The sequence below is a fragment of the Caretta caretta genome, chromosome 9, assembly GCF_965140235.1.
Source record: "Caretta caretta isolate rCarCar2 chromosome 9, rCarCar1.hap1, whole genome shotgun sequence".
Classification (NCBI taxonomy): domain Eukaryota; kingdom Metazoa; phylum Chordata; order Testudines; family Cheloniidae; genus Caretta; species Caretta caretta.
Genome location: NC_134214.1, coordinates 31,833,900 through 31,849,883, shown reverse-complemented (window position 1 = coordinate 31,849,883; position 15,984 = coordinate 31,833,900). Strand labels below are relative to the sequence as shown.

At 43.6% G+C, this 15,984-nt stretch overlaps 1 protein-coding gene across 1 annotated transcript in view; it reads right to left on the bottom strand.

Annotated features, from left to right (window-relative positions):
* Window positions 1-15,984, bottom strand: part of SLC9A9 (solute carrier family 9 member A9) — a 316,631-nt gene that overhangs the window by 69,292 nt on the left and 231,355 nt on the right. The window contains exons 13-14 of the mRNA XM_048864122.2: window positions 15,318-15,366; window positions 3,873-3,952 (exon numbers count right to left, since the gene is read on the bottom strand). Of these exons, the coding sequence (XP_048720079.1) occupies window positions 3,873-3,952; window positions 15,318-15,366 (129 nt within the window). The remainder of the gene's footprint in view (window positions 1-3,872; window positions 3,953-15,317; window positions 15,367-15,984) is intronic.

Genomic DNA, 15,984 nt, shown 5'->3' with positions numbered 1-15,984 from the left:
CTATCACCCTGGAGCAAGAAGAGACAAGGATGGTTCCTTGAGTCACAGTTCCTTTCCTGGTATGCTCGTGCAGTGAACACCTTCACTCCAACCTTTCTGTGGGCCGAGTCCTCATGTGTTAATGACCCAAAATGGAAAGAATCAAAAATTCCACTTGCACTTTTATTTTTTAGTTAAATTTCACTATATTCAATACAAATACACTGGCTGCCCTTGAAGGAAACTGAAACAACCATACTATACTGTGTACATCACAGTGCTGGGACATTAATTCTATTACCTCAATAAATATTCTTGAAATATTTAGTATTTCCTCCACACACACTTTTCTTTCCCATCAGCTTTTAGTATTATATTACAGCTTAAAATGGTGATACACTCCAAGCTATAAAAACATGAACACAGAGACAGACATTTAGCCACATTAACATACCAAATGTTTTATCGTGTTCTGTACTTACCGCAACATTGAAATGAAAAACTCAATGGGAGTATCCAGATTCTCACATTATTTCTTCTTAATTTTCACTGTTCTGATGTTAATGTTCCTTCATCTTAGTGTTAGAGAGAGATGTATTTTTCTTAGATATCTAGGACTAGATCCAATGCCAATTAAAGCAAATGAAAAGACCCGTATTGATTCGAACTAGCTTTGGATTAGGCCTCCAGTGGCTGAATTTACAATGTTGTCCCTAAAACATTCTCTAAGTCAATGTAGGAAATCTTTTAGAATGACAGCAAGAAATAAGGCAACCTTTGATTGCTGCAATTGTGCCTCTTTGCACAAAATAAACAGACATTAGGGATGTTATTACCAGTGTTGGTGCCTTAGAGCAAATGTCAGGCCACAGAAATGTCACAGGCATGGACTCTTCCTAACTGTGTAACCAGATAGATGATTACTTTTCAGCACCTTTTCTTTGAAGGCTTTATCATAATCTATTGTGCAATCCTGTACTAAGTATAAATACTGCACTACATGACAATTGTATTAATTTCATCTTTTAAATTCAGCAGCACAACTTCATAACATTGCTAAGAGAAGGACACAGATATTGAAGAAAAGTTTGCTTGGATAATTTGTCTCTCTCTAAGGAATAGGAACATATTTGAGAAGCAGAATAGTGACTCACACTGCAGAAAAGCTCAGAACTGTCAGTCCAAACATTAGTGGGTTGAACCATCCTTCTCCATAGGGATTTGAACATAAGTCTTCAGCATAAATAAAGCGTAAAAGTCATATTTTTTAAAATGAAAATACACCTGTAGGATAATGGCAGGGCTGCAGTATTGGAAAATGAGAACACTGGAGAAAGATTATTACCAGACAAGAAGACAGATTGCTACTTAAGATGTAAATTTGCTTTCGTTTTGAGAATCTCTTCAAAAATCACTTAGAAATTTAATGTTTTCTTGAAATAAAAACACCTTGGAAGTCAAACTTTCTAAACTGAGCAGGAAGAAAGGGCTATTGTCCTGAATTGGAGATCTACATGGTTTCTTCCTTTGGGATTTCTATATTATGCAGGGGATCCCCAAAAAGATAATGGTGAAGGGGCTTGCTCTGCCACTTCACAGCAACCTGGATCATAGATTCAGCTAACCCCTCTCCTCTCCCACTATTTTTTCCTTCTGTTTCTCTCCACTATTCCCTTCCTTTTTTCACTGACCTTGTCCTTGTTTCTCCTAAAGTCCACCTTTCCCCAACCCTTTACTTCCCTTTGGTCTATCTTCTGCTCTTTTTACATTGGTTCTTGCTTTCTTCCCCTTCTATCCCCACCCTATTTCCCCTTTATTTTGTCTTCCTAGCTCCCTCTTTATTTTCCTTTCCTTCTCTCGTTCACTCATCCCTCTTCACTTTCCTTTCTTTTCCCATTCTCTCTCCCTTTTTCTTAACCATCTCCTTTTCTGCCTGGTTCTCCCCTTCCTACTGATATACAGGCTCTTCTTTCTGAAGGAGTGGGATCAGTGTATATCTAAAGCAAGCAATGATGGCATTCAGTATTATTTTTTACACACATTCTTCCCCTTTGTAGTGCATTGCGCATGCCATTTTCCACTCTGCTTGGAAAGTATAAAACTGTGAACTTAAGCCTGTTCTAGTGAAACATTTTAATTCTAACTTCTTGGTCCTTAGAACTGCCTGGATAGATAAACTAGGGGCCATATATTTATATTTCTTACCAAAAGAGATTTCTTACCAAATTGTCTTGCCTATTGGAAGACTTTTTGAGGGATAATGTCACTGGAGTTCTAATAAGAAGCTGCATTGCTATGGAGTAACATTTTATCAGTTGTAATATGTTCTCATAGAATCATAGAATATCAGGGTTGGAAGGGACCCCAGAAGGTCATCTAGTCCAACCCCCTGCTCGAAGCAGGACCAATTCCCAGTTAAATCATCCCAGCCAGGGCTTTGTCAAGCCTGACCTTAAAAACCTCTAAGGAAGGAGATTCTACCACCTCCCTAGGTAACGCATTCCAGTGTTTCACCACCCTCATAGTGAAAAAGTTTTTCCTAATATCCAATCTAAACCTCCCCCCCTGCAACTTGAGACCATTACTCCTCGTTCTGTCATCTGCTACCATTGAGAACAGTCTAGAGCCATCCTCTTTGGAACCCCCTTTCAGGTAGTTGAAAGCAGCTATCAAATCCCCCCTCATTCTTCTCTTCTGCAGACTAAACAATCCCAGCTCCCTCAGCCGCTCCTCATAAGTCATCCAAGTTTGCTTGTGCTCAGAAAAACATACAAGAAATTTATGGCATGAGTGTTGCTCTGTGCTCCAGTATGGTGCAGCATGATGGAACTGCAGGAGTTTGGCTAGGCAGCACTGAGGTGGTGTTGCCAAATTAGTGCCTGATCCTGTATCCATGGAAGCCAACAGAATGACTCCTGTTATCTTTACTGCATTGATACCTGCTCTGTAACATTGATTCTCCACTGTCTTGCTTCACGAGGTCTCACTGAGACGTGTGCAAAGTGCATGTAAAACGGATACGAAACGAGCATGATAGCCTGTTACAGCCAATTTACACAGGTGTTGGTGAGGATACAAGATACATGGCTGTGGAGAATCTGGCTCTGTGGGCTCCAGTGTGGCTTTTAGAAGCAGCCTGTGTGGAGGCAAGGTGGCCCTGCTCTGCCCCACCAGGTGCACCAGCAACCATTGTTTCTCCAGAAGGCTCAGTGCTTCAGGGAGCCCCCCCAGTACCCAGAGGATGTGCCCACTGCTCCCTCTCCCCCCCCACATGGGGTGTGGAATATACACCTCTGGATGCCTGTTGGGGAGGTATGACCAGGGCCAATGCATCATCCCTTCTGCACCTTCTCTTTCGTGGCTATTGAACCAAGATGTACAAGCAGACAGTAGCCTCTGTGCCCAGGGGACGGTGATTGTAGCTGGATCTTGTGCAGGAAGACTCAAGGGAGACTTCATGGGCCCTTGCTCATTTGCATGTGGGCCATCCACAATCAGGCTTCATATGGTCTTAAATGTCTCACTTTCCTGACCAGTGAATTGACTCCCAAGCTGGAACAACATTGTAACTGGCTTGTTCCTGCACACGTTTTATATCCCAGATTTAGACAAGATTAATTTATTTTAATACATTGATGAAACTTTGATGTGGGCAAGTGTTCCCAGCCTGATTCGCTCTCCCTCCCTATCACCTCATTTAGGAATATGCTACAACTGGACTTGCATATTTCAATATTGTATTTGAAATCCCATTCATTATTTCTTCTCCTTACACTGGCTGTGATTTCATTTCAATTTTTTTTTTTAAAGAGTGATATTTGGACTCTGATTCGGATCACATTGGAAATGCTTAATGAAGCTAATGTCCATGGTTTACAAAAATAAAAGGATACTTATGATCAAACCCATACCATATTCTGAACAGCCACGCACTCTCAGCCTTGGTTGTGTTCTTATCTGCAGTAGTCGCTCTCTGCAAAATAAATACATATATAAAATCAAAAGAGTTTTTGAAACATAAATAAAACAAAGTTTTGATATTAAAAATACTTGTCAAACCAAATTACATTTACCTGCATTTTTTTTATTAAAAAAACCCAACCCTCTTTGGCCCAGATTTCATCTCAGTATGTGAATCTGTTCATGGACAAATTAGATCATCAGCACATTTCTCTTTGCTGTGCTGGTACTCGAGTGGAATAATTCAGCATTTACATTTATTAACGATTCCAATTTTATTAAGCAGCTGAGAAGCACTATATTCTGAGATCAATAAAAATGATATTTCTGTTAAATTGCTGTAGTGAGATTATTTCAGTTTACTCCTGTCAAGTTCAGATGGTATTTGTTTATGGCTTACAAAAAGGTCATTCCAAAGGGAGCGTAATATTCTAATAATTATGACACTAGTTTCCTTTCTATTTTTCCTCTTTGCTTTATAAGAAAAACAAACAAAAATGTACACAAAAACTATACCACCACTGGGGACTACAGGTAGTTTTCAGTATTTTCCTGCACTGATTCCAAACATTGGTCCCCATTCTGTGACCATTCTGACTTCAGCTGGGTTCTGCATGGGCACAGGGGTCTGCCTCCCTCAGAACAGCTTGCAGAATCATGGTCACAGTCTGGAATTATATGTTTGCAACCTCCTCATATACTAGATGGGTAATTAGTTACGCTCTGGGTGTTATGTGAAAAATAGCATAAGAATTAACAACAGCGTGGGAATAGAAACAGGAATGGGCATTCCAAATAGCACACTCCATTACAATTTTATTCCTCTTTGGCTTTAAGTTTGAGGTATGTATTTTTTTTTAAAAGCTTCATTCTCCATGGAATGCTTAATGGGAAAATTTTACTTTGCATTTTTCAGTTCAATTGGTCTCATTATTTCTCCATTTTAAGCTAATAATACAAACATTCTTGTCCCTTATACACACCATGATGCAGGTAAGGTTCATAATAATAGGGCTGCCCACTGCTAAGGCCTGATCCAAACCCTACAGAAAGGAATCTTTACATTGATTTAATTGGGCTTTGGATAATACCCTATAAGGTATGGCTACTCTGCAGCTGGGAGCAAGTCTCTCAACGCAAGTAGACAGACTTGCGCTAGCAGGGCTTGAGCGAACACACTAAAAATAGCAATGTGGATGTTCTAGCTTTGGTGGAAGCTTGAGTTTGACTCCCGAGGTTTCATATCAGCAAAACTCCCAATGAGGTCAGTGGTAGTTTTGTCAACACTAGAATTGCAGGATTGAGCACGATAAACTTACACCTGTAGCACATGGACCAAATATTATTCCTGGGAGCTGATTCAGCTCCATTGAGTTGAGTGGAAGGATTCAGTTTTAACTTGTGTGGCTTCCTCTCATGCCATAAAATCCTTTTGGTATAGGGAGGTCTCATAGACAATGATGATGGCCTGGGGAATTCATGGTAGCCCAGATCCTGCAGGAACGATACCATCAAGGGATGGCGGAGAGGCAGCAGGGGCTGTGGATGCTTCTGGCCTCTGGCAGCTCCTCAGGGATCTGCAGGTTTAAAGTCTGAACCTACAGCTTATCCTGCAGGGCTGGCTAGTGGCAGTGGGGGGCACACTATGCCAGCAGTCTGATGGAAAAATAAGAGGATCTCTGTGAACTGATTTCAGAGTAACAGCCGTGTTAGTCTGTATTCGCAAAAAGAAAAGGAGTACTTGTGGCACCTTAGAGACTAACCAATTTATTTGAGCATGAGCTTTCGTGAGCTACAGCCGATGAAGTGAGCTGTAGCTCACGAAAGCTCATGCTCAAATAAATTGGTTAGTCTTTAAGGTGCCACAAGTACTCCTTTTCTTTCTGTGAACTGAAATTGGCATTACTTCCAGCCCCTACACAGGAATAACCTATTTATTTTCAAAAAGTCACTTGCAGTTTCCCAGCAGGCCTGCATGAGAGGCTAGTAGGAAGAATGAAAGTGTAAAGACACTTTCCTTCCCAGGAGCTAAAGAAATAATAGACAGTTAAACACATCTCTTTTTACTGAACTTTAGTTTAGTGAGTGAGCTATTCTAGCTATACAGTAAGCTGCTTGAACTTCCCATGAGACCTATAACACGCCTACAGCATTCTTCAAAAATATTTCCAGAAAATACATTCTTTTGTGTAGCCTCTGTGGAGATGCACCTAATGGGATAGCGGAGAGACAAATCAGCTGAATAAAAGCTTTTATCAACCATCTTGGTTTTGTGAGGAAATTAATTAGATCCTTGTTAAAAAAAACCTGCAAGAAAAAGCTTTGTCTTTTTTGTAGCAGACTGGTCTTGCAACTCAGCTTAATGACTATTTATCCTTCACGCCTGGTCATCAGAATTAGCTTTTTGTGTTTATATTCAAATTGTGTAGGATATGCAGTGGACTGACTGCATTCATTTATTTCTACACATTATTGATGGCCTTTCAGAACTGAGTTATGAAAGCCCATCAATAAATGAGTGGAAATAAATGAGCTAACCTATTGTACGTTCTGTTTATGCAAGACGGTTTGATGATAAATGCACCTGAGAAAAGACAGAACTAGGGAAGTAAAAAAGAAACTGATGGGGAGACCCCTAATGTGGATGGTGTACAGATCAGGGCTCTGTGAAGTCCAGGTGGGGATTATAGACACAATCTGCCAAGAGCTGCTATTTTGAAACACAGCTTCCTGTATCTCCTCCTGACAGCGAACGTGATAAGCCACAAAGGGAGTATCTGACCAGGATGAACTTGGGGTTATTTTTCTCCTTATGGACAATGAGATTTTCTTAAGCTTCAGAAATTGGATCACTCTTCTTGCCCCAGGGGGAAATATGCATCACTGTTAAGAAAAGCTAGTGATCTGTGGGGAATATTTAATTAGTGTGGCTCCAGCATGCAACAGTAATGCAGTAAGTCTACTCAGCCCGTGATTCTGGTGGTCTTGAATCTAAAATTTGTGTGCCCTACTGTCCTGGGTTCAATAGTAATGTCTGTCTTTCCCAATAACTACACTAATATCCTCAGCAAATAATTACTCTTCCCACTACCACGTCCAGGATATAACATGCCTTCTATCTACTGGAAGATACAATAAAATGGGCTTGTTCTAGAAGTAGGATTATAGTAAAATGTTTCTCCAGAGTCAGGACAGGCTCATCATTAGCAGCATGGTTTCTGAGCTTGGAGGAGCATAGTGCTTATCTGAACCCAGAAAGTAACCACAAATAAAATAATTGGAGGGGAAGTTAAGGTTGCAGACATATTGGTATTTAGGGTGGGTAATACATAGAAACGCTAAGGTACAGCAATGTTACCTATTTACTCTTTAGATTGCCTCAGAGCTTTAGTTTAACCCACAGTGGGCCAAATCCTTGTCTGCTGTACCATGGCTGAATAGATAGATGGGCTTTGTATAGGGGATCTTGTGTCAGGAAGATGGGCTGGAATTATTTCCACCAGACTGCAGAGCTGCTCACCTACTGAAGCCCAAGAACTGCAATATCACCATCAGCACTTGCATCCCATTGTGCAAAGAAGGGTGAATGACCACTGGGTCTGCATAGTCATGGGCCCATGGCTTTGATCCTTCCACAGCCCAGTCCCCACCTCCAGTCATACTGAAGAGGCCAGATCCACAACTGGTGTAACTCTATTGAAGGTAATGCAATTACCCTGATTTACACCAACTGAGAAACTGGTATACAACAGACTGTGTGTGTGTGGGGTGGGGGTGGTATTTGTAAGGATTAAGTTTGTAGAAAAACAAACAAATACAACAACATAGTGAAAGCCGAAAAAGAAAAAAAAGTAACTCTAGTCAAAAGACAAGTTAGCTTCTCTCTCTCCTCCCTCATGCAATCAGAGGTTTCTCTGCACCTCATCTTGTGTGATAGCTACAAGAACCAGCCAGGCAAAGCTCAAAAAAGTTTGATAACACCTGAGATTGACAATAAAGTGTGTTAGATAACAAGCTGATGAAACAAGATACTGTTATCCAAACACCTTCTCTAACATTGTCTGTGTCATTAGTCTTTTATCTCAGGTGTTTGATGGAGAGGGGGGATGGGGACATGCCCCTGCTCTTCCCCCAGCTCTGTTGGAGTAACTAGATCCTACTAGTAGAGACAGAGAGCAGTCCATTGCTTCTCAGATGAGAACAGGGACTACAGCTGAGAAGGACACAAATGGGAAGGTTCCAGACATAACTTGGCCCTTATTGTGACTGTGCTTCTTAGACTATTCCATCATGTCTCCCTCGCTAAAGTAGTAAATGAAACAGTCAGGTATGAAATCCCCTCTGGTTTAGAAAACCTGAGTCAAAGGTTTAAATCTCAGTGGTGACTGTGCCAGCCCTTCATCCTTTTGAATTAGATAAAATGGATTCTGCCCAATGAACTCTGCGTCTTGTTCAGCTGAACACTTAAAAATCAAGGTCCTATCTGCTCTTCTTGGACATTAAGGATCACAAAACACTTTTCACAATAGCATGAGGTTTGTTTGTGCCAATCTCCTTAGCCAAAAATTGTGTGTGCATGAGTGCCACTTCCCATCCCTGAGCTTCATGCTGTGACATGTCCTATACAACTGAATAATGCTTTAAGGTTCTTTCAGGTGAACGTAGTTATTTAAGTATAAGATATGGCCAAAAAATAAAAATTAAAAAAAAATCCTGTAGTATGAAAGAGAGAATAGCACATATATGAAGAAAACTGAAAGTTCATACGGAAGATAGATTAAAATAAAAATAAAAAACTCATATCTATTGTGTGAGAGAAAAATAAAGAGAAAGAAAATGAATTATCTAAAACAATAGAGGAAAAGAAAAGATAAAGATGAAGGAAAAGAGAAAACTTTAAAGAAACAATCTGAAAGAAAAGGTGAACAGTCCATAGTACTAAATTAAAAAGAGAAGAAACACACAATGAAATAGAGAACTGTATTAATAAAAATTAATATAAGAGCTACAGTTAACATGTTAGAGAAATGAAAATAGTAAACATTTAAAAAGGAAATCAGAGCAAGAAGACTACCTTGCTAGGTAAAAAAATATTTTACAATAAAGTATGCTGATTGAGACATGATTGGGGGTGGAATGTGTTATATTTATTCAGACCTACCCTCTTGTGCTGCTGAGTTTTGTCAATAGAACTAGGTGTTAATTAACAGAACACAGTTTGGGTCAGTGGGTGCCTTATTGTTATTCACAAATATGTATTTCTCATTTTTCATAGAAAAAGGAAGAAAATTAGAAGTCCTATCTACTGATGTCTAGTGCAAGCATATTTTCACCACCCCTAGCCCCCTGGAAAAAAAAACACATTTAAGGTGAAATAATGTTTATATTGTACAATGCAATATAATCTCTGATGTTAATCAGTATGTCTTAGAGTGCCGTAAACTGGAAAAGATACTGCTGTCTATATTGTTACTGTAGCTGCAATGTAGGTAAAACCAGATTTCAAGAGGAGAGGAGAGTGAAAAATCTCCAGAAGGGGAGCAAAGAGACAGAAGTCTTAGCCCTGGTCTACACTAGGACTTTAGGTCGAATTTAGCAACGTTAAATCGATGTAAACCTGCACCCGTCCACACGATGAAGCCCTTTATTTCAACTTAAAGGGCTCTTGAAATCGATTTCCTTATTCCACCCCTGACAAGTGGATTAGCGCTTAAATCGGCCTTGCCGGCTCGAATTTGGGGTACTGTGGACACAATTCGACAGTATTGGCCTCCGGGAGCTATCCCAGAGTGCTCCATTGTGACCGCTCTGGACAGCACTCTCAACTCAGATGCACTGGCCAGGTAGACAGGAAAAGAACCGTGAACTTTTGAATCTCATTTCCTGTTTGGCCAGCATGGCAAGCTGCAGGTGACCATGCAGAGCTCATCAGCAGAGGTGACCATGATGGAGTCCCAGAATCGCAAAAGAGCTCCAGCATGGACCGAACGGGAGGTACGGGATCTGATCTCTGTTTGGGGAGAGGAATCCGTGCTATCAGAACTCCGTTCCAGTTTTCAAAATGCCAAAACCTTTGTCAAAATCTCCCAGGGCATGAAGGACAGAGGCCATAACAGGGACCCGAAGCAGTGCCGCGTGAAACTGAAGGAGCTGAGGCAAGCCTACCAGAAAACCAGAGAGGCGAACGGCCGCTCCGGGTCAGAGCCCCAAACATGCCACTTCTATGATGAGCTGCATGCCATTTTAGGGGGCTCAGCCACCACTACCCCAGCCGTGTTGTTTGACTCCTTCAATGGAGATGGAGGCAACACGGAAGCAGGTTTTGGGGACGAAGAAAATGATGATGATGATGAGGTTGTAGATAGCTCACAGCAAGCAAGCGGAGAAACCGGTTTTCCCGACAGCCAGGAACTGTTTCTCACCCTGGACCTGGAGCCAGTACCCCCTGAACCCACCCAAGGCTGCTTCCTGGACCCAGCAGGCGGAGAAGGGACCTCTGGTGAGTGTACCTTTTAAAATACTATACATGGTTTAAAAGCAAGCATGTGAAAGGATTACTTTGCCCTGGCATTCGCGGCTCTCCTGGATGTACTCCCAAAGCCTTTGCAAAAGGTTTCTGGGGAGGGCAGCCTTATTGCGTCCTTCATGGTAGGACACTTTACCACTCCAGGCCAGTAACAGGTACTCGGGAATCATTGTACAACAAAGCATTGCAGTGTATGTTTGCTGGCGTTCAAACAACATCCGTTCTTTATCTCTCTGTGTTATCCTCAGGAGAGTGAGATACAATTCATGGTCACCTGGTTGAAATAGGGTGCTTTTCTTCAGGGGACACTCAGAGGAACCCGTTCCTGCTGGGCTGTTTGCCTGTGGCTAAACAGAAATGTTCCCCGCTGTTAGCCATGGGGAGGGGGGAGGGTTCGGGGGTAGCCACGCGGTGGGGAGAGGCAAAATGCGACCTTGTAACAAAAGCACATGTGCTATGTATGTAATGTTAACAGCAAGGTTTACCCTGAAAGAGTGTAGCCACTGTTTTATAAAATGTGTCTTTTTAAATACCGCTGTCCCTTTTTTTTCTCCACCAGCTGCATGTGTTTCAATGATCACAGGATCTTCTCCTTCCCAGAGGCTAGTGAAGATTAGAAAGAAAAAAAAACGCACTCGAGATTAAATGTTCTCCGAGCTCATGTTGTCCTCCCGCACTGACAGAGCACAGACGAATGCGTGGAGGCAAATAATGTCAGAGTGCAGGAAAGCACAAAATGAACGGAAGGAGAGGTGGCGGGCTGAAGAGAGTAAGTGGCGGGCTGAAGACAGGGCTGAAGCTCAAATGTGGCGGCAGCGTGATGAGAGGAGGCAGGATTCAATGCTGAGGCTGCTGGAGGACCAAACCAGTATGCTCCAGTGTACGGTTGAGCTGCAGCAAAGGCAGCTGGAGCACAGACTGCCACTACAGCCCCTGTGTAACCAACCGCCCTCCTCCCCAAGTTCCATAGCCTCCACACCCAGACGCCCAAGAACGCGGTGGGGGTGCCACCGGCCAACCAGCCACTCCGCCACAGAAAAAAGAAGGCTGGCATTCAATAAATTTTAAAGTTGTAAACTTTTAAAGTGCTGTGTGGCATTTTCCTTCCCTCCTCCACCACCCCTCCTGGGCTACCTTGGTAGTCATCCCCCTATTTGTGTGATGAATGAATAAAGAATGCATGAATGTGAAGCAACAATGACTTTATTGCCTCTGCAAGCGGTGATCGAAGGGAGGAGGGGAGGGTGGTTAGCTTACAGGGAAGTAGAGTGAACCAACGGGTGGAGGGTTTCATCAAGGAGAAACAAACAGAACTTTCACACCGTAGCCTGGCCAGTCATGAAACTGGTTTTCAAAGCTTCTCTGATGCGTACCGCGCCCTCCTGTGCTCTTCTAACCACCCTGGTGTCTGGCTGCGCGTAAACAGGAGCCAGGCGATTTGCCTCAACCTCCCACCCCGCCATAAACGTCTTCCCCTTTACTCTCACAGATATTGTGGAGCACACAGTAAGCAGTAATAACAGTGGGAATATTGGTTTCGCTGAGGTCTAAGCGAGTCAGTAAACTGCGCCAGCGTGCCTTTAAACGTCCAAATGCACATTCTACCACCATTCTGCACTTGCTCAGCCTGTAGTTGAACAGCTCCTGACTACTGTCCAGGCTGCCTGTGTCATGGCATTAAGGGGTAGGCTGGGTCCCCAAGGATACATATAGGCATTTCAACATCCCCAACAGTTTTTTTCTTGTCTGGGAATAAAGTCCCTTCCTGCAGCTTTTGAAACAGACCAGAGTTCCTGAAGATGCGAGCGTCATGTACCTTTCCCGGCCATCCCATGTTGATGTTGGTGAAACGTCCCTTGTGATCCACCAGAGCTTGCAGCACTATCAAAAAGTACCCCTTGTGGTTTATGTACTTGGCGGCTTGGTGCTCCGGTGCCAAGATAGGGATATGGGTTCTGTCTATGGCCCCACCACAGTTAGGGAATCCCATTGCAGCAAAGCCATCCACTATGACCTGCACATTTCCCAGGGTCACTACCCTTGATATCAGCAGATCTTTGATTGCGTGGGCTACTTGCATCACAGCAGCCCCAACAGTAGATTTGCCCATTCCAAATTGATTACCAACTGACCGGTAGCTGTCTGGCGTTGCAAGCTTCCACAGGGCTATCGCCACTCGCTTCTCAACTGTGAGGGCTGCTCTCATCTTGGTATTCATGGGCTTCAGGGCAGGGGAAAGCAAGTCACCAAGTTCCATGAAAGTGCCCTTACGCATGTGAAAGTTTCGCAGCCACTGGGAATCGTCCCAGACCTGCAACACTATGCGGTCCCACCAGTCTGTGCTTGTTTCCCGAGCCCAGAATCGGCGTTCCACAGCATGAACCTGCCCCATTAGCACCATGATGCATGCATTGGCAGGGCCCATGCTTTCAGAGAAATCTGTGTCCACGTCCTGATCACTCACGTGACCGCGCTGACGTCACCTCCTCACCCGGTATCGCTTTGCCAGGTTCTGGTGCTGCATATACTGCTGGATAATGCGTGTGGTGTTTAATGTGCTCCTAATTGCCAAAGTGAGCTGAGCGGCCTCCATGCTTGCCTTGGTATGGCGTCCGCACAGAAAAAAGGCACGGAACGATTGTCTGCCGTTGCTCTGACGGAGGGAGGGGCAACTGACGACATGGCTTACAGGGTTGACTTCAGGGAGCTAAAATCAACAAAGGGGGTGGCTTTACATCAAGTAGTATTTCAGGCAGGACTTCACAGAGGGTTCCAATAAGAAATGATGCACCTAAGTTATTGTTCTTATTGGAACAAGGGGGTTAGTCTGGCCTCTGATTGATACATGGCTAGATTTACCTCGCTGCACCTTCTCTGTGAGTGACTGCAGTGTGACCTAGAGGAATGAGTCCCCTAGACGGGGGAGGAGGCAAATGAATACAAAACAAATCTGGTCTATTTCTTGTTTTGATCCACTCCATCTATCTTTTACATCTTTGGCTGGCAGCAGACGGTGCAGAAGGACTGCATGCCATCCACATCTCATGGCTGCTCGGCAGAAGATGGTGCAATAGGACTGCTAGCAATCCGTATCGCCAGCCTGCTCACCATAAGACAGTTCAATAGGACTGACTGCAGGACTAAAGAGAATGACCTGGTCAAGTCACTCCAAATTTAGTCCCTGCGCCCATGTCTGCCCAGGCGCTCCCAGCTGACGTGGCCAGGAGCACCTTGGACACAACGATGACGGCTACCAGTCGTATTGCACCGTCTGCTGCCAGAAGGCAATGGGTTGCTGCTACTGTGTAGCAATGCAGTACCGTGTCTGCCAGCACCCAGGAGACATACGGTGACGGTTACCTGAGCGGGCTCCATGCTTGCCGTGGTATGGCGTCTGCACAGGTAACTCAGGAAAAAAGGCGCGAAATGATTGTCTGCCCTTGTTTTCACGGAGGGAGCGAGGGAACGGGGGCCTGACGATATGTACCCAGAACCACCCGCGACAATGTTTTAGCCCCATCAGGCATTGGGATCTCAACCCAGAATTCCAATGGGTGGCGGAGACTGCGGGAACTGTGGGATAGCTACCCACAGTGCAACGCTCCGGAAGTCGACTCTAGCCTCGGTACTGTGGAAGCACTCCGCCGAGTTAATTCACTTAATGCACTTAGAGCATTTTCTGTGGGGACACACACACTCGAATATATAAAACCGATTTCTAAAAAAACGACTTCTATAAATTCGACCTTATTCCGTAGTGTAGACATACCCTTAGTGCAGGCCTTTAAAAACAGAAGCAGAGAAGTTCAAGGAAAGAAAGAAGGGGGAATGCTTCCTCATGTGCTGTCTTTGGGGAAAGCATGTTTTGTTTTAGAAATTCCTCTGCAAAATATGTCTATTTGCTTCTACTATCTTGTATCTCCGAAGGGGTAAACTATAACCCAGAGTGCCCACAAAGGTGACATTCTGGGAAGGTTGCGTTTAAACTACTGGGGAGTCTTGGAGGGTTCAGCACTGGTCTTGGAGCCGAGGGACCAGGAGGTCCCACTTCCAAGGAGGGTCTCTGCTCAGGGAGTGAGCTGAGCAGCCAAAGTAAGGGACAAAAGTGCCTGGAGCCACTCAATTCCTGGGGAGCTCAGAAGCACACAGTGTATGGGTCCAAACATGGCAGCCTAGTGAAAGTCCAGCAGGGGAACTTGACTAGGGTTGGGACAGCACATAATGCTGTACTTTAAACATTTTCAGATGAACACGGAAAAAGGCAGGGACAATGGGGTGACAGATAAGCACATGCAGTTTCTCAAATAGCCTCCTTGGTCTCTAGTGGCCTATAGTTTTTAACCAGAATGTATGTTCAAATGTTCATGTTAAAAATGACTACGTATATTGTCAGCAACCTGACCTTCCCTGATGCCAGAGTTGAGAATTTCAATCATGCAAAGTTTCTTTGTTTAATCCAGGGAACTGAGCATTGTTCTGAAATCTTTTGTTTTCATAAATGCAGCTGATAGCTAATTCAAGCTTTGAATTTACCATAGTAGCAATTCCACTATTGTTTTACTAATATTTCATCATGTCAATATTTATTTGTAATACATTCCTCAAAACCCAGTATCAGATAAAGTTATTCTGGTGCCCCGGTGAAACTGAAAAATGTACAGTACATACTTGTCCTCTCAATAAAGAGTTACAAAATAGTAGGAGCTTCACATATTTTGTACTTGCACATTCTTCATTTATAGCAGACATAACCCTGCTCTAAAGATTTCCAGTTACTATACTGAGAAACATGAACTAAACACGACTGAACATTATGCTAGTCAATATAGATATATCAATAGCTGTAACTTGCCTGGCTTGCAGTTTCTGCTTTCAGATCTTCATCTGGATCTATGCCAACTCTATTAAAGAAAACAAGACACATGGTGAATGATTCAATGCAGATTAGATGGTCACGTGCGTAGAAATGTTTCTTTGTACCACATCACTCAGCCCCAAGGAGGTAAGAAATGTGCAGAAATGGCAGAACATTATTAAGATCTCTTCCCAAATCAAAGAAGTCCACAATAAGTTTGCAGGAACTATGAAATACTTTATACCTGGTGCTCATAATACCTGGGCTGAGATCCCCACCCTCACTCCAACTCTCATATGCCAGCTAAAAGGGTCAGAGTGTCAGAAAGGAGCCCTAAAAACACGCACATCTAGGCAAGGAGGATTCCCCGGGTGCAGGCATTGCAGAAAACAGCTGTATGGCTGCCCTCTGAAGACCCCCTTGCAACTCTTGGCATCGGTGGCATGCTGGGGGCAGGAGAATTGTGTTGAGGATGAGGCTGCAGTGCTCTAGAGATTCCAGGCAGTATGCAGCCCATAGAGATTCTTGGGGAGGCTAATTTGACTTAAACAGGCCTCCAGGGCATAGTTACACCAGGGGCCTCTCCAGCCCCTGGACCAGCTCAGTGGGGGGAAGGTTCAACGTGGCTTAAATCTGCGCTAGGCCCCTCTTCTCTTGGGCTGTG